General features: G+C 37.7%; 1 protein-coding gene across 6 annotated transcripts in view; it reads right to left on the reverse strand.

The window, feature by feature from the left end:
* Window positions 1–1,930: 1,930 nt before the first annotated feature.
* The window catches only part of LOC140665288 (uncharacterized), a 66,441-nt gene continuing 41,420 nt past the window's right edge, over window positions 1,931–26,951 (reverse strand). For 3 of the 6 annotated variants that reach the window (XM_072891201.1, XM_072891200.1, XM_072891199.1), the window contains 14 exons: window positions 12,634–13,007; window positions 11,603–11,815; window positions 10,797–10,925; window positions 10,444–10,566; window positions 9,898–10,260; window positions 9,710–9,787; window positions 8,884–9,300; window positions 8,048–8,595; window positions 7,770–7,965; window positions 7,529–7,693; window positions 7,172–7,408; window positions 6,900–7,089; window positions 6,142–6,822; window positions 1,931–6,042 (listed from right to left, as the gene is read on the reverse strand). In XM_072891201.1, the coding sequence (XP_072747302.1) occupies window positions 5,819–6,042; window positions 6,142–6,822; window positions 6,900–7,089; window positions 7,172–7,408; window positions 7,529–7,693; window positions 7,770–7,965; window positions 8,048–8,595; window positions 8,884–9,300; window positions 9,710–9,787; window positions 9,898–10,260; window positions 10,444–10,566; window positions 10,797–10,925; window positions 11,603–11,815; window positions 12,634–12,960 (3,891 nt within the window). In that variant the 5' untranslated portion in view covers window positions 12,961–13,007 and the 3' untranslated portion in view covers window positions 1,931–5,818. The remainder of the gene's footprint in view (window positions 6,043–6,141; window positions 6,823–6,899; window positions 7,090–7,171; window positions 7,409–7,528; window positions 7,694–7,769; window positions 7,966–8,047; window positions 8,596–8,883; window positions 9,301–9,709; window positions 9,788–9,897; window positions 10,261–10,443; window positions 10,567–10,796; window positions 10,926–11,602; window positions 11,816–12,633; window positions 13,008–26,951) is intronic. The other 3 variants (XM_072891202.1, XM_072891204.1, XM_072891205.1) reach the window with 3 other exon arrangements.

Consider the following 26,951-nt stretch of genomic DNA (forward strand, 5'->3'; position numbering starts at 1 on the left):
AACTATAATGCTTAGAAAATTTTAAATATCGATATGTATGTGATAAAAAGTCGAAAATGTCATAAATGTTTTGCTAAAAAAATTTGAAAACTTATTATATTTTAATTCATAAAAGTTACTATTATAAGGCGCTATAATTTTCTTTAATTTTATTTGACTTTTTTTTATACTAATCATATATTATTATCTCTAGATAAAAAAAAATCGCAGTATTGATTTAATAAAATATAAATGTATCTGCGCTTATGTTGCAACAAAATGTTTTTTTTATGTTTTTCATCAAATCAAAGATAAGATATAATCATTAATCAAATGATAAGTTCAAAATCAATTGTTATCTATTATTATTTGTATTTATATTTGGTGTTGCAAAGAAAATTTAATTAATGGAAAGTTGATATCTTGTAACACATGAAGATAAGATTAGATGAATCAGATTTTCAATGAATAAAAAGTTTTACCTTATGTTTGATAATAATAAAGTGATCGAATCGCTTGCGCGAGAAGTAGTATTTATCAAGTACGAATAACAGACGATATCACGTCAAAGATTATGCTAGTGTCATAACTCCGTCTTTATTGCGTCAATATATAATGACGAGAGAAAGGTAAGTACCTCTCCCAATAAAAAAAAAAAAGGTATCGTTTCCAATAAAAATTAATGAATTCTGGTAGATTTCACGTTAAAACATAACTAATATTCACTATATTCAAAGAATATTCTTCTGACAAAATAATTTTCACGATGTTTTTTTCTATCGCATTTACTCCCGCAAGTATGTTATTGACAATGAGATATCTTGATATTGGACGCAGCAATTGTTTATCTTTTCGACTCGATCAATCCTTGAATCGCAGTGAATCGTAACAAATTCCTTCCAGTCAAAATTGCAAGAAATTGTTCTCAGACACGAGATATTAGATCTTTTATAAAATAGATATATAAAACATGTTTAAATAATACGATAAAGTCGAAAAACTAGTAATTATAATAAAATATCTTTGATTTTAGGAAAAAAAAAAATATTTATGACCTTTCTAACAAAAAGTTATGGCATTGATGATACTTCTGATTTTTTGTCATATCAATATTTAACATTTTAAACAATACGTTGTGTATAATACTCGAAAGATAGACTGAGAATATGATTTAAAAATGATGATAATTCTTCTTAAATAACTGCTTATTGTTTATCCTTATAAGCAGAAATAATATCGACTTACTTACCGCATTTATTTTTCGAGAAATTTTAAACTTCATTTTCGTTCTCTTCTGTTGCATATAACCTTGTCTAAAACAATGACACAATTAAAAATGTATTATTCCTCCGTATGACGCAAGCATACACATTGCAAATTATTATTTTGCATGTAAATTCAGAATGCTCAACGTGGAAACGAATAGAAAATCGTGACGTATCGCATTCTTGAAAAATCTTATGTAGGAATTCGAATATTCAGTTACGTGATCAATCATATCACATCTAATGTAACAATTTTTGAAATCTAATCTGCAGAATGATAAGCCATTTTTATATTCCTTTTAACTAGTTAAATTTTTACAAAAAAAAACTACATACAAAGGAATTGTTTAATAATGCTAAATATAAATTTCGTTTCTAAGATATAAAATGTGTATAAATTATAAATTTTATATATAGCGATTATAATATATAAATAATATTTATATATGTATCAAATTGTTAAAAATGGCGTATAAAGAGAATTAAGAAAACTAAATTAAATACTGTTCAAAGTCAGACCTTATCGTTAAACACGTGATTCAATAAGATTAATTTTTATCGCGTGATTAGTAATTGCTTAAATGTTCGATATAAATAACAACATACAGTCTATAATTGTTTAATCTTTGGAGATGACCGACATTGATATTTTTGGAGAGTAGCAAGCGTTTAAAGATCAACACGTGTGGTATCCTAAAATGGTTTTATTAACTCTTAACTTTACACATGTTTAGTATGTAGTACTTGTCTCAGAGAGAGAGAGCTAGAGAGATTTGTATATGTATATATTATTATTAATTCGATATATTTTTTTCATTGATTACGGACGAGAGCGATACCGTTTCGTGATCTCAAAGTATTCGCGCGTGCCTTTTATTTCATAGCATTTAATGCTGTTTCTTGTTTTTCGTTTCTCTTCTTTTTTTTTCTCTCTCCTTCGAGATATGTTTTACTTAGCGCAAACTTAAGAGATACGTGTCGATGGCTTTTCGTTATTCAGCGGAGAAGCAAGTACGAAAGCCGCTTCATCCTGCGTTTCGCGAATACATCAACGCAAATATTTCACTTGATATATCGAAGCGCTCTTATAGCGAATAAAAATAATCTGAAAATCCCAGTCAATATGTTTACTTTTAGGTATATATATATATATATATATATATATATATATATATATATATATATATATATATATATAGCTATGTATATAACACATGTTCGTATGGGCGATGCGAGATAGCTCTCTCCTTTTCTCCCCCCTGTCTTTTCCCTATCTTTCTCTAATAGAACTTTTACTTCGTCTCTGCCGTTAGCCCGTTTTCCCAGAAAGTCTTGGTCACATTAGCTTCGCAATTTGTCAGTTCCACCTTTTTTTTTACACGCAATTATAAAATACTTTCGAACCATTTTCACACACAGGCCAGAAAAGTCGCCGCTAACAAATATGCTCTCTTTGAGAAATTCAGTTTCTTTTTTTCTTTCGTAATATCCCCTCGGATGTTTTATCCTTCCTATCGTATAAATATCGTACATGCTTATCATACATTATCATCATTTTCACAAGTAACACAATTGTAGCGCTTAAGGGATACGTGTAGAGCAATGATATGATTAAAAGCATGATATGAGTTATGCTTGTTTACCGCAGATCACAAACGGAATATAAAGTTCTTTCTAACCGTTTATGATGCCTTGCGCTTCTGATGTGTATAATGATCCGTTGATTCACACTATTTCTCAAGTATTATATTACTAAGTAGCGTTACTCTTCCCTTCATTAGCCACTACATTATTACTTTGTGATGTGATTTTGCTTGAAATAATAAATAAAGATCCGGTGTGTCGAGATAATAAAATTTTGATTCCGTAAAAATTAATATAATGTATATACATAAATTATCTTCTGGAATTTGATATCCATAAATTATATAATATACATGAATTTATTTATTCTTTCAATGAAAATCGCACACAAAGAAATATCACAATTATAGAATAAGTCCATCTTACGATAACATAAATTGTTGTATTCGAATCTTAAAAGAGAAAATTTAACATAAAAGATATTTATTCGTACTTATAAAAATAATAAGAAAAAACATACTTATATATGTGTATTAATTCACGATATAAAACGTTATAAAGAGCAATCACGTACGGGCGACAATTGCAATCTTCTCACTCTTTTTAAAAGATTCTGCGATAAACAAGATGCGCGAGCGATGAAAAGTGTTCACTAGTTCATGACAAACAACTCATCGATTCTGTCTTTCGCGAGCATGTGAAACAGCGGACTCGTGCAATTAATATATAACTATACAAGTGTCACGTCTCTCGTCAAGATCATAAAAAAATTTGACTGTAAAGTTTTGTATATATATATTACATGCTCGTGAAAGAAAGAAAAAAAAATCTGAGTTGAATTCTGAATTTCACGAGCTTATCTTGTGTTTAGTGATATATACTTAAATCATCTACGTTACAAGGACATGAATTAATAGTTAATATATTATATCGTAATTTTTATGTAGCCTTTGTATACGAAACGTTCTCTTAGCATCTTATATACGTATTAATATAATTAGCATTCATACCAGTATATAGGCGCGTCCGCAAATTCGTCGATCCATTTATCGTCCGACAAACGGCACTCTCCAAATTTGGAACGCAATACGAAATTCTTTTTTTTTCGTTTCTCGTATTTCCTTTCAAAAATATCAGGAAACTATCGAGGTATTGAAGAAACGGCTGCATACGTACTCGTATCATACTTCGCACTCTTTCGTCGCACCGGACATACAAACGATGATACTGCGGATATAAGTTGTGTATGTCTAGTCGCGCAGCGATTAAAAAATTACAAAAAACATTGTTAAAAAAATGCGTCCTAAAGAGTGCGAGCCACGCTCTCTCTTTCGCAGTTACAAACACGTCCTTATTTTTACTTTATATTTCCCTCTCTTTTTAAATATTAATTATTTTTTGGCTTGGTAACTATGTAAAAATCTAAATTAAATAGTCTCATTCTTATATACGTACGCGTCAGTGTTTTCGTTCAGAGTTGATTAACTCTGAACGAAATCTTTCGATGATAACTCGTACTTGTTTGTGAATGGGTCGGAAAAAATAATAAAAATTGTATACATTTATTGCGGTTAAATTATAAAAGTTGTAAAGCGCGTTAAATATTATGTGTGAAACAAACAGAAATGGATCTTCCTAACACAGTGAAAAGTAAATGCAAATAACTTGATTGGTCTGGCAGTATTTAAATTACCCTATTCAAATAACCGCAGATTCTCACGTCTCTATCGAACGGCACAAATATAGATATCATATGTATATATGTATACGTATTTATATATATTTTTATTTGTATATATTATTATAATCAGTTTTTTTTTCTTATCTTACAATTAGATAAGTTATCTGCATGGCCTACTGTGCCCATGGAAGCATTTGCTGTCATTTTGCAATGGCATATTGCATGTATATCATAATCGTTTCTTTAAATTTTATGTCTCAAAAACATTTCAATCCTCCCCAATATATTTCTCCTTAAAAAGCGATCGCCAAATGAGCCAGTTTATCCATTCACGAGACTGATATTTAATTTCGTTTATCTTTTCACAAATTCATTTAAATGAAACATTTGGAGAGAAAAATTGGATAACATAAAATAATGTAGTATTACATTATATATTATTATATATGTATCATGTGTGAGTATGTGTTTGTGAAAAACCGGTTCGTTTGGCGATATCGTTCATTTGTCGTTCTGGCAGTGTTATATGTTGTAGGTGCGTAATATAATGTATTTCGTTAAATCCGTCCGTTTCTTGATATCTGGAAACTCTGTGTAAATAGTAATTGCAATAAATCCGTAGAACCGTAGTAATTATACGTGCTGTTATTCACAGTCGGATATCCTTATTGCTTAATAAATGGCACTGATTATTGAAATATTTACGAGTATCGTTGCTGTCTCGAATGCTACAAAGTTGAATAAAGTACATTTACTCTACCGTTGTCTCTCGGTTCTACAACGACCTCTAAACTAAATTCACGTATCGAGTTCGGAGCAGTGAATCCTTCCCTACGATTGAATTCTTTACGAAAGGCAACACGTGATTTGTATTCCCATACTTCCTAGAAAATCTTTTCTTTTTCTTTCGCGTGAAATATAGACAATTGAGAGAATTGAGAGAGAGAAAGAGAGAGAGAGAGAGAGAGAAATCTTTTTCGAACCTATTATCGATCGATGATGAGACGTGCCGTATGTAAATAGTACATATACAAAATAAGTAAAATCGCATATAAGTTCATGGAGAAAATTCTTGTCGGAAGATTCTTCTCTTCATTCACGTCTCGCTAAACAGTATATTGTCATACCGGATGAATGGAAGGGCTTTCTTTCAAACGTCGCTATAAACATTTAATATCCCACGATCATCATTGTCATCGTCGCCAATTCGAGATTGCTTTTTATAATTGATTTGGTTTTGCTTGTGTATCGGTGAGTCTCCGAGCATTGCTAACATATATTTGCGCGTAGGCGAGTGTACCGTATTTTGTTAGGGAGGCACGTAAGGGGGTGGTTTTCTGTACGTTGGAGTGGGCTTAGGGCGATTTTGCCGATTGGTGTCGCGATTCGTAGCAAACGGCGGTGGTGGTTGATATGGTTCTTCGGAGTTTTCCTTTGGCAGCATCGGTACGTCAGCCCCGTCCTCAGCTTTCTGATACTCTGGTGGTGGAAGTGGTGGCTTTTCCTCTTTTAGGATGACTGGTGATTTATTACCTAAAATATACAAATAAGGATTATTATGAAAGAATAATAATATATTTTCAATATCAATTTATTTTTATTAATGATACTGAAATAATAAATTATTGTTACCAGGATCCGGCTTTTCCTCCAGTTCATCCTGGAAAATCACAGGAATTCCCTTACTGCGAAAACTCTGTCGTTCGTCATCTTGTTCGCTAACGCTCATCTTGCCGCTGCGTCTTCGTTTATGCAGAACGCATGCAATGATTCCCGCTACAATGAGCATAGCAGCGATAATAATCGCCGGCAGAACAAAAGTGAGAAGATAATCGTCGCGGAATGCGCCGACCGACGTGGAATCGTCCACCGGTGGTACATGGCTATCTGGCGAATGCACGCCCGTCAATTCACCGAGACAGATCCCCATCGGGATCACCGTAATTTGTTTTACAGGGAATTTCAAGCCCATCACGTCCAACACCTCGTCCGTCACGGAACGTCGATCGTTGTCGCTCTTCACGAGCACGGATCGTAACCTGTTGACCTCCTCGTGAGCGCAATACGACGTAGGCAAAGTTCTGTTATGCCACGTGATTACGGTACTACCATTCGAGATGCTGTGCAACGAGATAGCATTCGTGTCCTTATCCTCGTAGAGATCTCGTAACTTCTCAATAAAGTTACGCTTCTGAAGCGCGGAATGCGCGAAGGATTCGTAAGGAATATCCAGCGTCATCGAGAATTCTACCGTGTGCGCCATAAACGGCGCCTGATGAACGACAACGACCAATCCATCTGTGGTGCTCGCACCTAGAATAACAATTTTGAATTAAATATTAGTCTATATTTTTTATGTTAAAAAATAAAACTATAAAAATGAAATTTACCGTCTTTATCAGTGACAACCAACTGATATTCTTTACGGCCGATATCGGACCGCATTGGAACGCCGTAAAATTCTTGATTTTTGCTGTCAAACTGCAGCCACTCATGAGGTGGAATAGGTATTCGATCGATAGTCAAAAGTGACATCTTCATATTTCGTGACGATCCATCCTCAGCATCGAAGAAAGTATCCTGAAAAAAACCATAACAAAATTATTAAAACAAAAATATATTATTTACATAGCGATAAAAACAATAAGAATGAAATGCATACTTCTGGCACTTTAAATATAAGCAATTGTCCAACTGTCGCATTAACAAGGTCGACTTGATTCCTCGGTACAGGTGGGAAATTAACTTTCGGCTCTTCGGTAGAAACTTTAGGTTCCTCGAGACGATTCATATCTTCGCATTGTCCAATGCCTTCGAATACTACACGCCTAATTGTAATTTCTGGACCGAGCTTCATTCGCAAAGAAAACGATGGATCCCCATTACTGTCAACGAGTACCTGGTGACACACAAATAACGTTTTCAAAATTTGTTGAACAAGCTTGTTTAATAATTTACATATTAAATAAGTTTAATTAAAATTTTTTTATAAGATAAAAATGATATAACAATTACTTACGCGCCATAAATCGTTTATATCTTCTTTTGGACACTCGCTGCTTCTTAAAACTTCATCGTTAGTCCATGTAAAAATGACTTGTTCACGATCAGATGTATTGATTTCAATAGAACGAACTGTAATGTTTACGTTGTTGTCATAAAGTGCAGACAAGCCTCGGTATACCTATAATCGAGAGAGAGAGAGAGAGAAAGAGGATGAATAATCAATGAAAAAAAGAGAAAGAATAAGGAATACGTACTTGGCGTTCCCAGTCAACGTCTGTTGGAAATTCGCTTCGTTTATCGATCCTCAAGTAAATTGTGAATTCGTGATTGACGCTACGACTCGACCTGTGCTGCTGAACATGAATATCGAGACTATCGGAAACATTGGCGCCTTCGCTGTCCGTGGCAACTAGTTTGTAATTCCAGGTAGATATATCTTTCTCGAGAGGCCTATTTGAAAATAATTGAATAAAAAATCTATTTCTCTTTATTCCATTCAAGAATAAAAATAGTTAGTATAGTGTCAACTTACAGTCCATAAATTTCCTGCAAATAAGGATTGAACTGGAGCCAGTGAGTCGGCTTTAACGGTGCATCTTGCCAGTACAAGCTTAATTTCAACTTCCTCGTATTGCCGTCTTCGAAATCGGTGAAGGTGTTGGCTGGTATAACAAAACTCAATAGTTGACCGGCGGTTACCGCTTTCTTCTGTAATCTCCTATCGCGTCTCGGCGGGAAGTTGACTTGGCCGTACTCGATACTCTCCGTAATAATCCGAGCTGTCGTAGTAGTAGTGGTAGTAGTAGTAGGAGCTGCGGTAGTGGTTGTAGTCGTAGTGGTGGTCGTGCTGGTACTAGACGGTATCGTGCTCAACGTCGTTCGAAGATCTGACGTCGACGATATCGCATTAGTAGTCGTAGTTGTGGCGTTTGTTACGTTCACAGGCGTAGTGGTGGTAATGGTAGTGCTAACGTTCGTTACGACTACAGATGAAGGAGTAGTAGTGTTAAGATCCGTGATTACAACCGATGTTTGTATAGTGGTAGATGGTTCTCTCATCGAAGTCGTAGTTTGTTCCGGCTAAACGAGAAAAGATCGTACATCAAAATGCAGAACGCTCGCTGCAATTGGGAAGAGTAAGGTAATAGTTGTATGCGATAGAGAAATTTGCATAATTACGATAAAAGTTTCAACCGATATTAAGTGGTTCGTTAATAACGAATCACATTTTTATCAGAGGATAACAATTTATCTCGGCGAAGCGACAGTTTGACAAATCGGCACGATATGCGTACGAAGAAGTTGGTGTGTGTATAGTGGCATGAAACTATAATACAAATGAGAAAAGCTAAAGCACGTAAGCATTACCTCTTCCGTCGTAACGTTATTGATACCGACGATCTCCGTTTCAACTCTATCAGGCACGCTAGTCTGGATGAACGCTGTGCTAAGAGACAGTAGAGTGGTTATAGGAAGAGGAGTTGTGGTGATGTCCGAAGGAACGGTCGGTAAAATGGTAATAGGTTCGACGAGTTCCACATGTTTCGTTTTCTCCGTCGAGAATTCCTCATTTGTAGTCTCTGATCTTGGAGAATCTATCGATGGATCTATAGCGGTGGAGATGCTAGCTGTTGTTGTTGTATCGGCTGATGTTGTAGTCGTTGTAGTGCTACTAGCAGTAGTAGGTTCGGTCGTTGGCGCGACTTGGGTGGTGGTTGTACTTGTCGTCGTAGTGGTAGAAGTAGTTGTTGATGGTGATGATGTAGTAAGTTCAGTGGTTGTTGTCTGCGAAATCGTTAGTAGATGCGATGTATGGCACGAAAAAACGAATGGTTAGTTACGAAAGGACGAAAAAGATGTACAAGTAGAGAACAAAGTATCAGGCTTCTGTTTCGTGAAGACTTTCGCGACGCAATCTGTACAGCGCACTTTAGAAAATGTAAATCTAGCACGGACAAGTATACAGTTTGCGAGAGACGAAAAATAGGCCAGCATTAAAATACCCAATAACTATATTCTAATCTCTTCAAGCGCAACGAATCCCCCGGAAGCAATATGGCATGGCGAAAAAAGGCAAACAGAAATAGGAATTTTAATAAAGATCGTCGAAAAACTATATTAAATTATATTTCAAATATAATCATCGACGAGGAACGAATCACGCAATCGTGTATAATTTCACGAGGGCATTTACCGTAGACGTGGTTGTTTTGTTTTCAAGCTCGATTGGCCTCATTCTCGGTATTATCTCTTCTTCGTCGACGTCTTCGCTCTGAAAGGAACAACATAAGGGACGAGGAATATTTGTGATTCTGCAACTATCCCTGCAACTTCTCCGCAACATCTAGCAATCGCAGTTGTATATGCGTTCCAGCAACTTACCTTCCAATCGATCGTCTCCTCGCCGTGATGATGTCTGTGCGGATGCTCCGGAATTTTCGCATCCGGCACATAAGTCGGTGGTACTCGCGAGTCCTCGTTATCATCCTCGCCCTCTTCGCCGTCGTAATCATCCTCATTGTCCTCGTAATTGTCATCGTAATTGTCATCGTAACCGTCCGCGTCGCCGTAGTCGCCGGAACCGGCTTCTCGCCTGTTTCTCAAAGAGGGACTCGAATCTGTCCTTACGCGCCACGATATCACGGGTAATTGCAGAACTTCCGCTAAAGTGCCATCCTTTGCTTGCTCCCGCAGTTGTTTCACTAATTCCGTTTGATGCTTCCACAAGTGGCCGTCGCAGCCGACCTACGTGTACAGATATATCTTGTTCAACAAGTTTATTTTTTATTAAGTTATTTTTCATCCAATATCATTGAGATATCGTAAAAACTGATAATGAAGGCTCGTAAAATGTCGATGCGATTATATACCTGACATAAAAACGAACAACCGTTAAACAAGGATCATTAAGTACGCGTCAAATCTTACCTGCCACTGGATAGTAGTCAAATGATTCTTTCTAAATCTGGAAAGCTTAACGTTTCCAGGTCCGGTAAGAATAACGGAGGAACCCAATGCCTTCACGCCTTGAGAATGCATCGAGAATGCGCTCTACAGAACATACAAATAAGTAAATTGTACAACAGACTCATAATGCGAAAGAAAAAAAAGAGAGAAATTCAGGAGAACAAAGTGAATAAAATAAGCTCTACTAAATTTTTATAGTCGCGTAGATGTAACAAAGACTATTTATTTTAATTCTCGAAAATACACTGCATTATTTTTCCAAAAAATAAAATGCAAAAGTAAAATTAATCAAGTCAATTAATTAAAATAAATACCGTATGCATTCCCAGAAATCCCGCGAGATTTTCGATGGCGTTCGTCCTGATGGTAGGCGATAGTTTCTCTATTGCCGCATCCAGCAAAATCGTTAGAACCGTCTGTTCCTCTCCGTCATCGCAATGCGTCTGCAATTAGAATCGTTCCATTTCCATCAGTCGCTTTTGTTTGCTACGCCTATAGCAGCACGCAAAGTTCGAGATTCGCCGACCGAAATGTGTATATAAGGCCACAATGTGCGCAATTGTACATACATCGCACAACGCATTACGCACGCAGTACTAGTATCAATTGGCGTCAATCAGTTAACGCCCGCGGGAATAATTTCTTTGCATTTAAACATGCAAGCTGCTTCGACAGATTTATATCGCGCGACACAGAAACTGTTCTAAATTCCGCTATAAATTCATCAAATTTGGAGTTATTGCGTGAGATTAAATTAGAAACTAAAAATGCAGCGTTTTTCTTTTTGTTTTTTTTTTTTTTTTTTTTTTTCATACGATTTAAAGATAATTTTTATTTTTATTATCATTAATATTACATACAAATGAAATAAAAGTATCTCTCGTTAATAATTTAAACGACATCCAAAGCATTTTATCAGAGTTAGTTATTCTCATGTAACGTTTCCATCTTTGAGTTATATTATTCATTAGCGAAAATAGCAGGCATATAACACAGCGGAGACCTGTTGTCCGACTTGGATAAGAAACTTGAAACGATGCCAGCGAAACGTTTTCGCAGCTAACGATTCTCTCATACCGTTCGCGTTCTCGTTACCGAGTTAACGTTTTCAAACACTCACCCTGCCGTCCTTATGCTTGAGTTCTTCCAGTTTCTCGGGTATAACTTGCACGACGAACTGATCCTTGGCAGTGTCACGATGCTTACCGAAAGCCGTGACGGTCAGATGATAATTGCCCGTGTCTTCTTTCAACGGCACACCCAGAAGAGTGGACGCCGCGTCGTCCCAGTACATCCATTCCGGAAAACGATCGCGATTACTGGTCCCGTGAACCTGACAGATTTTTAATGTATGACACATTTTTTTGCTACTATTATTTCTCGTGAAAAAATTACAATTATTTGAGTCGGTGTTGCTGTATCATGTCGAAAGAATTAAATGCGAGAAGATTTGAATCCGCTTTACGCGATGGAATAAACGCTGCTCGGATGATTTCCGAGGACAAAGGGAAGACTAGGGCCATTCAACCTAAGAAGGATTTCCGGCCGCGGGGGGAGCAAATTGAATCGCAAATATGGATTCAACGGAAGACGCCGCATCTCGACCGAACTTGGAGAGGAAAGAAAATGACAAATGTGTGTGAGGATAAGTAAATCAATACTACTTAGCGAGCATCTCGGTGTACTCGAAAACATACTTTAAGCTTGATAAATATTAAGAAAAAAGATGCCATTTGAATTCAATTATCTACATGACTTTTATTTTAGATACGAATAATTTTTGAAATACTTGAGATATTTTTTCCCATTCTTTATTTAAATGAGATTTTTTTTTTACAAAATGTAGCGTAATCATATAATGCATATAATTAATAATTCATTTAATTTAATAATATAATCTAACAATAAATAAAACAACAACGCGTATCTTGTATTTGTAGAAATGTCAAAAGCGATATGTTCACATTTTTTAATATACTGAAAATTCTGCGCATACTAAAAATTCCAATACGATCATCTTTTTTGAATGCCTGTATCTTCTTCATCGGAAAACTTCTCCATTATAATATAAGACCACTGGTCAGATTATTTTCCGGTTACGTTTCACGAACGGACCCGGAGAATAAATTGCCATTCACGTCACCGACTTACCTCGTAAAAATCCACATTTCCTGAAAAAGCCTGTCGCGGTATTTTCATCTTGAAAACATGGCCAACTGGGACGACCGAATCCGACACGCCCCATGCTCTTTCGACCCGAGAAGCATGCCTCCTGCCATCCCTGGACGATCCGTGCTCGTAACGATCGGATCGACTGTGAGTCGCATGATTTATCAGAGCAGGCCCGGCAGGCAAGTTGTCATTGTCATTGTCCTCGCCAACGTCGTCGAAAACTAGATCGTCCTCTTGTAGGCTGAGACCCAAAGCCAGAGGTAGGAGGAGCAAAATGCACGCAAGGATGTGAGGATGCTTCTTCATGTTTTCGGGAAATTGTTAGTCGCTGGTATCATACCATGCTGTTACGTCTGCAACAGATTGTATTACATCCGTTTATCGTCGAGATAACTACCGAACAGTATCGTTGTCATAATAATTATCGCCTATTCAATTAAGATAATGGGAAGATGTAAGAAAAAAATGCATTAAGCTCTTGATCCTTTAAATGCTCGAAAACAATATAATTTTTTATTTCAGAAAAATATTTCAGATAAAATGCAATATTTTTTCACGGAAATGTTTGGTGCACTTTTTGAAAAATACATATTGATGTTATATTTTTAATCATTTTAAATGCGTCAATATTAATGTAAAACAATTATATAATTATCTGTGACACTCTTTGATGTAACTAATAAATAAATAATCGTCCCTTTCAAGAGAAAACGTAATATATTTCTTGTTTAAAAAAAAAAAAAAAAAAAAAAAAAAAAAAAAAAGTGGTATCTAAAGCGATACATGGAATAAAATACAATCAAATGCGGTGTAATCGAATGATGTATCGCATCGATCATTGAACCAGACGGCTGATAATTGTACAGGCCGATCGCTCGCTGTTCCCGCTATTCGTTCGACGATGCGCCTATTTAGGTTCAGCCCGAGAGACAAATGGAACATTTTCGTAATCGGGGGAGCAGAGCGCACGCATCCAATAGTATCCAATGATAGCCAATAAACGCCTCCATTGCATTTTTATTTCACTTTATTGCTCGTTTCGTCGAGCACCGTTTCATTAATTGGCGCGATCGGCCAATGAGAAGTTGACAGTTAAGCCCTTGGATTCTGTCGCGAATAACAAAACCTTCGGGGGAGTTCAGTTTCATCAAAACTGACTCTGTTGCGTCTAATAATTGTTGCAAAACGCGTGTAGGCACACCCGAATTATTCGTGGCCAGGCTCTGCGATTCTTTTCGATTGCGTCATCGAGCCACGGAGCAAATCGGGCGAATTAATCGAAACGAGGACACACGCGGAGAACTCATCGTCTGTGTTTAATCGTGCGGTATTTTATTCGACTTTTTAAATGTTCCGATCAATGAGAATTGAATCGTCGCGATAATGATAACGAAGCTTAAATCGCATTCGCGAAACGATGTCTCTGAGGTCGTAGGATAAATTCAATTATGTTATATTTTTAGTTATCGAGTTAGTCTCCGATTGATTGAAATGAAAGTTTCATCGAGACATATTTCTTACCTCCGAAACTGGACACACACACACATATATATATATAGGTGAAGACGAGCCTATATATATAGGTGAAGACGAGCAGATTTCAAGGACCAAGAATGCGCGGTCACGCTTGATTCTAGCGCGGTCACGTTTCATATGAGAGTTCGGGTCACGGATTAAACGCGCTGATGAAAACGAGGACGATGCGATGTGCTATAGATCCATCTCTGAGCGACTACGAAGACGGTCAACGGACCACGAAGGCTATCCGGTGGGTGTAGACAATTGAGTTTATGCCCGCATTTACATGCGTCCACACGGAGCAAAATATAGAAACGAGCTTATTATACTCTGTCGCTAGCTACATCCGACATTTACATGTGAAATTGGCATCCTACTTTTAACAAACTAAATTTTGAATATAGAAAATGATAGGATTTCACTTCAAAGTTGTCTATAGTAATTTTAAACAATATTCAGAGGCAAAATCGTAAAAGAATACGTTTGGAAAAAAAAAAAAAAAAAAAAACACTATTTAAAAAAAAATTATTGATATATGGATCCTTGATTAAATGTCTTTATTAATGATTTTATTAATAATTTTTATTTGTAATCGCGTCATTTTAAAATTACAATATATTTGCAATTGACAAGAAACGCAACGTTTCCAATTTCAAAGATATTTCAAATCCACTGATTTTCAGAATAGTTTCGAATATAATTGTCTGTAGTAATTTTCTTTTCGTTTGTAATTAAATTATTCAAAAGTTACTATATATATATATATCAAATAAAACTTTGTCAATTTTAAAGATATTTTAAATTTGCTTTTGCGTCTCTCTCTAAATTTATGTTTCTAAATATTATTTAGAATTGAAATAAAAAATAATAATTTATAAGGCTCTTAAATAAAACTGAGTGCAGAATGTAAGAGCATAAATAAAAACTCAAGTTTTTTTAAATAAAAAAAAAAAAAATACATTTATTGCTGAAGATGGTTCGAAGATAGAGTGAAAAGTTCAAATAAATGGCCTTTCTTCTTGACATTATTAGTGAAATAATACAAAATATACAAAAAGTAATTGTTTTTTGGCTCGTTATCCGATATATAAAACAAATCCAAGATAAATTTTAAATGATACAACAACGAGAGAAAAATCATTACAAACAATTACATTTCTTGAATGGAAATATATCAACAATTTTTTTATCGCAAAGTCAAATGAGAGTAATTTTTTCAGCGACTATTTTTTACGGCTTCGACTATAAACTAAATTATTGTTACTACAAAGAAAATTCTGATTTTCTATGTTAAAAATTAAATTTAATACAAATAGAGTATGCCAAGCTTGTATCGATTAATCACAGCTACTATAAAAGTTAACATAAAACTGGTGTGCGTTGAGTATAAAGAGAGTTGTCATGATTTTATAATAAATCTCGAAAAGTTTGTTACAAAGTAAAGATGTATAGACGTTAAACTGTAACACGCAGAAAGTGCTCTGTTTCGCGTCTAATTGTAAATTATTTATTTAACGAGTCAACCTGAAGGCATCTATGAATATCGTCATATGACATGCTATCATTTTTAGAGGGTGCAAGTTGTAGGTGGAACAGCGCGTCTGATGACAAACGATTTTAGAGCCCGCATAAATAAACACGAAACTTGCAGGCGTTTATCACAATTGAATTGCAATGAGAGCGCAAAACGATCGCCCTCGTGCGTGCGTGCGTGCGTGCGTGCGTGCGTGCACCCTCTTCATATCGCGAATCCCTGCCAGCGATTTTAATACGATGCCACAATCGCGATACCGAGTAGTATTTATCAAAGCTCAACGATCGGATATCGCGATGTCAATTGTTCGATTGTCGAGGGGAACAGAATTCTTTGATTGTCTAGCACAAACACGATGTAATTTCCTGTCTCTAGCACCGCTGCAAAATTCCAAAGAGATACCTGGATTTATTCAGGTAAAAGTTATTATCGGAATAAAAGATATATATATATATATATATATATATATATATATATATATATATACATATAATTATAATTATGCATCTAGCGTGTAATCACACTTTGCAAAGAGTTGACGTTACGGATAATGAGTAAAAATAAAATATAAATAATTTTACGGAATATTACATAGTTTATGGTTTGACACGTACAATTTTTTGTACACTTTGACATTCGATCACGCGCGTCCTTCGTCGGTCTCGGGTCCGTTTAATCGCGTTCTTCCGTTCACGCAAATAATAGTTTATCACATCGAATCGGGCGCGTTCAAGACCTTGTCTCGAGCCATGCATAGTGTGCAAGGCGCAAATGCATTGCTGCAGGCAGGTGCAGGGTGTTGTGGCCGAGACACGCGCGTAGAATACGGGAACGCCGACTGCTCGTGATGCCAAGGCGCCAAACGGAAGTGCCGGAGGAACGAAAAAGATCGATAGCTCGTATATAGCTCGAAAGAACAGGGGTGAGCGATGTATACATATATTCGGCAACTCGCCTCATTGAGCAGCGACTTAATAACGCGCCTGTTCGTTCGATTTTGCCCGTCCAATTATGATTCAACGTAAATCTCTCCGACCTATAGCGTTACAGTGATATTTTCTCGAAAGAAAAAGGCGTTGTATTAAAATAGCTACTCTTTAAGTTCATTGACGACGTTTGTCATATTTTATTTCTTTTCTTGAAAGCAGCTTGTTAACGATAATCTTTCGAGTCAGTGACCTTAAAGGTGGATTAATCGATGCTGTCCTATGCAAGCCGACGATGCCATAGATGCAATATGAATTCCGTTCGTGATTAAAATCGCGCACATCGAGATCGAATAGGAAATAAATACCGTTGGGGGAAGAAACCGCGTTAATTCTCAAATAACACACAATATTCCGTTATATATAATACTCCGTTATTTTTCACAAAAGATTATATCGTCTCGAAATCTGGCGTTTGTCGACAATTCTTGTAAGAAACGAAGCTGACTTTACGCTGATAGTTATTTCTGAAAATTTAAACTCCATGACATCAGAGAGGCGTCTGTGTACCGAGATTGAAATTTTTAAAAGACGTCGGAACGTATGTCGTGTGGGTATCATCCGTTCCCTCGAGATCTAAATTTAAAAGCGACATCGTGGCGCCGCCGCCGGCGTCGAAAATTTCCTTTCTCGCATCAGATTCTTCCGTATTTTCGGGAGGAGCCATTGTAAAGGGAAGAATTTTCGTGCCCCGAGACGAAAGAAAAATCTAAAGTGGCTGTTCTCGAAGAGAATGGGCTTTGATTTTCCAAGAGCGCAAGATTACACGTGTAATAATACATGCTGTAAGAAATGCCGTACCTTTATCAATGGGAATACGTAATGTCCGTCCTACGGACGGCAAATGTTACACGCATCGACGAACGCTCTAATTATAGACATCGTGTTATTATTATTCGTCTCAGCTGTACTTTGTCGCGCAACCTGATGCACTATTTGTGCCTGCGGGCGGATCGGTCATGATAATGGTCGATAAATAATATCAGGAGGAGGCGCCTGTATTTTTCCATAGAAATTCCTACCGCAAAATGATCACGACTTTGACCGGAGAGAGATGTGGCCTCTAACGAGTTTCCGGAGCCCGAGTGCCGTCGCGATAACCGTTTTTCGTGCCTCGTGTACACAGAAGCAACGTTTACACAGCCTTTATTCTTCCAGATGCTGCTGCGGTGGTCTCAGAAATAGGGGCAAAGACGCGTCTCCCTCTTTTCTCGACTCGATGTTGAAACCAGCATCCTGTTTTAACGTTGGTAAAACCTCGTAACAACAATCTTGCAAGGAACGCGACTCGCGGATGATATTTCACGGCTATGCGCTCTATTATACAGGGTGTCCAGTAATTACCGCCCCACCTCTCTAGGGCAGATAGAGCAGGTCAAACTGAACATAAAAGTCCTTTATCATTTTGCGATTTGCGCAATAATTATTAAATTATTAATTAAAAACGCTCAGCGAACGATATTATATATATATATATAATAGGTAATTATCGGACATCCTGTATATAGATAAAAAATATTATGCAATTAAAAATACGTCGCATACGTTTTCTTTGAGTAATTCGCAAGTCATTTATTAAATGCGTCTGGAAACTGGCAACTTAGTACATATATACGATTTCCGCTTTCGCTAAATCAGCGTGATTATGCGTAAGCTCGCGACAAATATTCGCGTGCGTAGCGCGAATAAGGCACGCCGAGCTCCTATCGCGACATTCTTGCGGCGAGGGAAAGCAACTCGATACTCGTCGCTTACTTACTCGCTCGGCGTATATAATTTATCGCACGACGAGAATGGATCTTAATTATGCCATGCGGCGACAGAGCGCAGACGGTAAATTAAATATGCAAATAATCGAACGCACGTGTAGAATTCCGCGAGTAAGAGCCATCGCGTCGGAAAAATCGCGAGTTATCTCGGCGAAACATATTTGAATAATATCGAAATGTCTCGCCAGCAATGTCGTCCTCCCTCCACAGGTCGATGTGCCACCAAGATCAAGAGGAAAGAGGAAAAGGAGGCTAAAGTCTCATGGGAATGCGAAAACTTAAGTTAAACAGAATATTGCGTCTCTGAGAGGCAGACAATGGCTTTGAGTAAAAGTTGGCGACTTCGCGTTTTCAATGAAAAACGGGCCACGATGGAAAAATCGTTGACCTCTTGAAGTAAAAGGAAGTTCTTTCGGACTTTCGGTTCTTTCGGTCGAACGACGATCTTTCCGTCATTTGGGTCACGAGGGATTAATGCGAATTTTTCGGGTCGACTCCCAAACAGAAAGTTTCATAAAAATTACACCGTTAAACTGCCAAGTAAATAGGAAGAATTAATGTTGCATTTAATTACGCGATAAAATATGTTCGAGATCGGATTAATTTACTTTAGGCAACCAAAAATTTATTAATGCTTACTTCTCCGTCGGGATCAACGAATTAAATCATAGATGAATTTAATAAAGTTCAACTGTGCTTATAACCTGTTTCATAAACACTTAGAAATGAACTTCCTGTCCCAAGGGAGAAGACAAAATCATCCTCTCGACCTGCTTAATGCAAAATATAACCAGATATACCCCCGTTGTCTGAAAAGATAACGGTATTTTGTTAGAAAACAGTTAAAAAATTCCTTGTAATTATGCTGAATGTTCAAAGCAGAAATTCAGTAAATAGTGCACGTATTATAACACAGATGAAAAAAAGCGCATAAAGGAAATAATTATTTTCTGTAGTTTTTGTACGTTAATTACGCTAATTTCGTCTTTCAAATTTCTTTTGAGAGTTGAAAATTCAAACAACGTACATAACTTTGATCGCGACAAAACTTACTCGACATGTCACATGTCACAGATATAACATACATTAAAAAAGCTTTTTTTAGCAATTTTTTCAAAATTGTTAAATGATAAAGTAATTTGTGAATTAGAGTTATATTCAACGTCAAAAAAATTGCAGGAAATGGTTATTCTCTTTCTCTTTTGTATTAAAAAAAATTTACTTTTTGTTGAACTTTACGTAATTTATCCTTTTAATTTTACAACTTTTAAATAAGCGAGAGAGAAACGAAATATCAATGTAGTGTGTAGGTGAATCATATAAAGTATATTGTAATCAAGATTATCGAGTTAAAAATATTATATAAAATATTTCGAAATCACCAATCGATAATATCGATTCAGAGAAGACTACAAGAAAGGAATATCGTAACTTTTGTCATATCTTGACAGATAATCCGCGATAATCCATAAGATTATTCAGGCGTGTCGGTCCAAAGTTTCCTCGACCCGGTCGGTGATTAAACCCCGTTAATAAAGCGATCGCGTGTTTTCATGTAATAGCAGAGCGACGTTCATATCGAACAATCCGCGCGTGCGGATACCAGTTTCGCTAAATTCGGCATTCCATGTCCCGTCGCACGGCATAATGATAAATTAATAACGTACCGCGCCGTTGTATGCCTCTTCTTTAGCTTTATATACCGATAAAGTTCGTTATACTCGAAACGAAAATTCATTATTCCATGCAGTTACTGGCAAGCATCAGGATCAACTTATTGCCATGTCTGTGAGCGATGTTGATGTTTGGAGAGCGTCGCAATAAAATATTTACAGACGGAGACGGTGCCTCTCTCTCTTTCTCTCTCCTCGAATTCCCCTGTGCAAGTGACGGACGCGATAAATAAAGATAATATGTATAAAACAGATTTCGAACAAACGCCTTCCTTGTGTTAAACCTAACGACGAGGACGGCGAAGATCCATCCTGCGTAGATGTTCTCATCGTGAAAGAGTTCGTCCTCATCTCGAATCGGCGGCGACTCGAGCAGCCGGTTCGAGATGAGGACGAAGTCTTTCACGATGGATATTGGACCGGTTTCCAATATGTAGGGCGAAAATACTTTCTGGATGCTGGGCGAAATGAAAATCGATCTGTGGCGTCGATGAATATCTCATGGCAGTGTCATACTCACCGCCTGTCGCTATGTAAACGTCAATGTATAAAAGTCGAAAGATGTCGGAGAGGGTTGGGCTCTTTATATCTTCCCAACAGGTCGGTCGCGAACTCGGATATATTGACAAACTGCATTTACATATATTCGCGCGAATCGAAGTCTCTGGGAGCTCTGAGAAGAGAGAGGGAAGGTAAAAGCTATGTAGGTGAATATTACGTGAGCAAAACATTCTTAAAAAGGAGAGAAACGAATGCAACAGACGTGAAATAAGTTTGGGAAGAATTTTTGTTTCCCGAAAAATGCTTTTTAATCCCTGAGATACAAAGTTCCTCGCAGAAGTTAAAAGAACATTTGCAAATACCAGAAAATATGTAGAATGTTCTAGGGGAAAATCTCTAGGGCTGGAGTTTATAGTTCGTTATTATACTTAAAAAAAATTTTAAGTCCAGTTTTAGGTCATAGAGTTTTAAGATTTCGTTCAGCCAATGAAATGGCCGAATGGAATTTTAATACCTTATACTTAAAATAATCTTAAATATAAAAACAGAATTTCGCCTAGATATCTACTTTAAAGACGCGACGTGTTTTGTATCATAAATAAAAATATTGATAAAATGCTAAAGCAGCTGTCAAACGCAAATAAATGCAAATTATCGACAATCGCTGAGCGAGCAGGATATAATTGTGCAAATCATTTTCGATATACCAAGTTAAATCGCTCGTCTTCAAAATAGATTCGCTACTTTAGCATGTCTAATGTAAAGTCTACCATTTTCATCAAATTTAACATTATAATTTCGTGATTAAGCATCTCGCGATAGCAAAACCGTACAACGCTCGATGAAATATGATACGTTCCATCAAATTCGCAAGCTGTAAACTTGGACGATAAACCCTAGACGGATCATCACCTGCATCTGCGGCAATGCATACATGAAATATCGCATTACACGGAACGAAGTAAATCAGACGTTAACCGACGACGGTGTCGAGGTGATTCGGTGCGCGTCGTTCGAACGATATCTCGCATTCGCGTTCACGGCCGATAAAATTCGCAGTAGTTTTTGACGGATACTGCCGAGTTTTATCGAAGCTATATAGAACGCAAAAAAAAAGAAAAGGAGCCTTCTCCGAGATACAATTCCGCCTAAAGGTCTTTATCAGTACATGCTTCGCGCGAATAAACCAAGGCCGAAAGAGAGCGGGGACGAGAGGGGAATCGACAAAGGGACATATCGCTGGATAAACGTGCAGCGTCACCCCAGTCGTTATTATTGCGGCAACACAGTTCGGCCACGTGTGCTCGTTGCAGAGATCCCTCCCTCCATCCAAAAAAAAAGAAAAAAAAGAAAAAAAGAAACAATCGCCCGGACAAATTTCCTGCCGGCCGCGCACGAGCGGTAAATGTGTCACAGCTTTATTTCTAACCGTGCTGGGAGAGGAGACACCGGAGAGAAATATTTGCTCGGTCGAGCTTTTGTACGACTCGTGTAGATTGAAGAGCGCGATAGCTCGAACATGATGCTTGAAACGGATACCACGCACAGCGGACGCCCATGTAAATTGTAATTAACCTGCGAAGATTAATAAGCGTTTCATTTAAATAGCCTAATATTTCCATCACGCGTATGTGCATACATGTCACTTTCCGTCCTGCGTTATTACATAAGCAATAACGCACGACTTTTTTATACGCTCTTATTACATAATATGTGTATATATAGGTGTGCGTGCATTTGTTTAATACAATATATATCATAATTAATCACACTCCTGATGACTTTCACTTGACGAGCTCGCTGAGTCATCGCTAAAGAAATATAAAGCTATCGTCGCGAGAGCGAACGATAAAAAAAAAATGTATTTAAAACTGTAAACATCTTTCTTATTAAAAACATTCGTCACATTGTGTTAAAAAATTTTCCGATAAAAATCTTACGGTTTTTTTCGCATTTAATTGCTGCAACGTTGTGGTTGGGACAATCTTGGAGATTTTAACCTCCGGTTAGCAGGTCGTGGAAGTTGTTGGGCCATATTGTGTGATAACAGCATGCGACGTGAACTTGGTGAATGGGAGCATTGTGCGAGTGCCGCGGCCATCATTCTCTTACGCGCTTCATGTTTTACGTCATTTGCCAGCTCGAGTTATGTTTATAGGAAAAACAGCATCTTATCGTGGCATAATCGCTCGTCTGCGCGGTTTATGCCTTCATTTTTGTACCCTTGCAGTCGCGTTTATTCACTCGCGCTTCCTTCGTCCTCGGGTTGACACTTGGCTGCTAGATTTTATTTTATATTCGCAGGCATTTTGTCTTTGTATTTTGTTTCGCTACGTTTCTGCGCTATTTCTCGACTTGACAAGTTTGACATCGTCTTTTTGACATCGAGCGTCTAAAATATATTTTACGCTGATAACAACCGTGTGATAAACTCGCAAAAGTAACGCGAAAACAATAATTATCGTGAAATGCGTGTGTCAAATAGATAGAAATTACGACCATCCATTATCGCGGAACAAAGATTGAGAGCGCTGATTGGTCGTAAAAGCATCAGTTTCGATAAAATGGATTCTATTTTAACAACCTATGACACCACGTCATTTAATCATGGGTGATTATAGTGCTGGCTGTAGACGAGCAAACGGGGGTCGTATATGCAAAACTGATTGAATTGTTACCAAAGAACGTTGGTGAAAATGCATACGAACGTATACGTCGATCGATGCGAAAATCGTGTAAAAAGTGTCAGTTGAAACATTCAAAAGCTCCATTGAAAAAGGAGAAAGTTTCCCCGCTCATTGATCTGTCCGCGACAAAATTAATGTCGCCATTGAATTCCCGCTCGTCAAGCAGAACCGGCGCCGTTCCGCCGCGTAACGCGATTTATTTACCGTGCGCCATTTATTAAGTTGCGCGTTACATCATAGGGTGTATTGCTCAACGGGACGTCCGCCGTCTGGATAGTTTTCGTACAAGTCTCAATACCTAAACACACGTCCAACGCTGTTTATACGCAACACTTTCCGTTCCACGAGCATCGAATCGCTAATTATCAACGCCGCGTTAATTATCAACAATGTGAACGTCAGCGAGAATTAGCACTCGGCGATTCGTCCCCGCGCGCTATTAATTTCCGCCAGGTCGCTACCGAATTATGGCCCTCGCCATTATCGTCATCATCGTCATTCTCCTCGTCACCGTCATTATCATCCCTCATTTGCGTTCCGCGAGGCTTAAAACTTAAAATCCCGCGAATAAACGCCGACACCGCACGTAACCCGCTCCAGGATCCTCCTCTCGACTCGAGCCCGGTGCGCGTCGTACAATTAACGTAATTACTGTGGGCCATAATTACTGTTCGATCACGGCCGGCACTTTGCCGGACAAACGGCCGCACTGTTTCTTCTCGGAATCTCCGTCCCGGGCATGATCGGCCGGGTCTGTATAGTCGCGAGATACAAACTCCATTTCCTCGGAGGCAGCGGGCGGCTTCTTAATGCAGGTCGCCGACAAAAAACCTGACGGAGGGACGGGGCCGACATGTGTTACGTGCTAATGCGCTGCTTTCACAAACAGCTCGACTGAGATCTTATGTATATGCATCAAGAAAGGAGGAAGAAAAAAAAGTAGATTGCCCGATCGTTTGCACTTTTGCAAGTAAAAAATTGCGCGCTTCCCTTCGCGCTCCCACGAAGATTTCCGTCTAAGAATTCCGATTAATAGGGTAAATCTAGGATATGATGGCTATACGGAAAAGATGGCCATAGGCTGTAATTTTTTTCAATAATCGCTACGTTGTGCGCTTTTTACAGTAGTTTATGCGCATACATTATTCGAAATAACGATATTGTGAATCTTATATCATATTTTTACTTTTGACTACTTGCAACGTTTTTCATTTGTCCACTAAAAACTGTTATAACGTCGAATAAATTACAGTTAAGCTATCGTAATCGACGTTAGACATATTATAAAGATATGTAAATTGTTTTACGACCTATAATTTTTATTTTTGTTTTCACTATTTTTTTTATAAATATTATGGCCATCTTTTCCTTAAAAGTTGGGTAAGATGGCCAAATGCTTATGTTGTATTTTGATAATCTAAAATTTTTCTATTAAATATTTTCCTTTTAATTTCGATATTATTACGTAATTTAAGCTTCAGTGAAGATAATATGCCAAACACTATTAAAAAATAACAAAAATAAAAGTATGTTTTTTTGCATTTTAAAAAACTATGGCCATCTTACCCGAGTTTACCTTAACAATGATAAAACGTTGACGATATTGACGTGAGTATCGAATAAATAAATTGTCAAATAATCCCACGAATCTAACAGATATCTATCTATTTATGATATTGAATATTCTTCTGGATGTATTTGTCTGTGTGTGTATGTGTGTGTGTGTGTGTGTGTGTGTGTGTGTGTGTGTGTGTCATGTGAGAAGATGTGCATGGGACAGGACCAATTCAAAGAAGCTGGCCGTTTCTTCAACATGTAGAAACCATGTCTATCTCTTCGAGGATTATTCGAGACTAGACAGCGTCGGATGTCTCGCCTCATTTGTTGACCTTTTATATGTTCGTCAGTGATTACTCTTTTTTTCTACGTCTTCCACACGCGGGTCCATCCTTTGACGATTACGTACGCGGGGACGGTATAATCTCATTTCGTCGAAAGAGGCATCGCGCGTGATCCTCCAGGATCAATTCGTTATCGTACCTGTCGCGACCCTATGTCAAAGACACCGACAACGCTTCTTGTCAATGTTCTCACCTCTGTTCGAAATATTTTATAACAATTTATCCTCTCTATATATCATATAAAAATGCCATGTGTTATAAAAGAATTTCAATATATTGAAATATATCCCTCAAAAAAATTATAATATATATACATATTTATAAAATTTCTCGACAGACTATGATTGTGAATCTAATATTTAATTTAAAAAAGAGAAGAGAATATAAATGCGCGCGTTATGTAAGCATCTCGCCAATTATATTTGCAAATGCAATGAATTCGCGTCGGAATGCGTTATCGTTTAATGCCGTTGGTCTGACAATAGGCTTAATCGAGAGTAATAGACTGTACGTCCACCTATTAATAGAGCAGGCACATCTCGTGGCGTGTGCCACCGAAACGACACGATAATGCAATAAACCTAAACGCGTATTCGACTTGCCTTTCTCTTTCGCCAACTTGCTGAATAATCACCGTTATTAACCCATCCCATCTAGAATGCAGTTACACGCTCCACACGTGTCGCGCGTTACATTAGCGAGCAAACTCGCTAATTCATGTGTAATAACGATGGTCGAGTAAAACTGTCGCCTCCGGCGTTTAATCCCTCAGCCGGAAACAGATTAGAAACCCTATAATTCGCATTAATTTATTTTAAGTTACTTTATCTACTTCAATTATTCGATTTCAATTATATCATTTTCCGATAATCGCGTTTTGCTCATTTTCGTCACGATCTCCTACAGGGAAAACATTTCTTCAATGTGTCTGTTGTATACGCCATCGTCGAGACTCGTGACTCATCCTCTGGCTCGTTCCCCATCCGCCTTACCTTCCATCTTGAAAGAGCGTGCATACATAGACGACGGTTGTTTTTATCGCTATAGGCGATGACCTCATGTATGCAACCGCTGTCACGCTGCGGTTTAGCCCGAGAGGAGTGACGCGCAGCCGGTTTGCATCAACCCTCGAAAATAAATCCGATCACGCGACGGGTCCCGCTGTTGAAAGCCATTGCGACGTACGTTTACGTCGTCGAGCTATGCCGAAAATTGACGCCTGTCGCTGATAGTTCGCCAAACGCGTTCGCGCGACCTCGTTTCGCATATATATATATATATATATATATATATATATATATATATATATATACGGCAAAAGTGCGTATGACATCATTATCGACGATGGTGTCATCATCACCGTCGACAGAGGCGGCAGCGAATTTCGGGTAAAACTCGCCGTCGCTCATAATACACCGCGGTAGTAAATTCTCCGTGTCATTTGGGCCTCGTAAAGTCATTTACACGAGTGCTTGTTAAAACCGAGGCACAGGTGTTTCTGTAAATATATGTGTGTATGCACATACACGCACACACACACACACATATACATATAAATTTACAAAACCGAGCGGTGTAAGTGATACACTCTGAGAGAGTACACTGACAATGAGAGATAAGAACAGTCGAACGCACGTGCGCGACGAGAACGGGAGATGCAAAAGTAGGACGATCGTCGTACGTGTTTCAGGAACAATACCATATTTGATGCGGTCGTACGAAGGGAAT

This window comes from Anoplolepis gracilipes, chromosome 4 (assembly GCF_047496725.1).
Source record: "Anoplolepis gracilipes chromosome 4, ASM4749672v1, whole genome shotgun sequence".
NCBI classification, from domain to species: domain Eukaryota; kingdom Metazoa; phylum Arthropoda; class Insecta; order Hymenoptera; family Formicidae; genus Anoplolepis; species Anoplolepis gracilipes.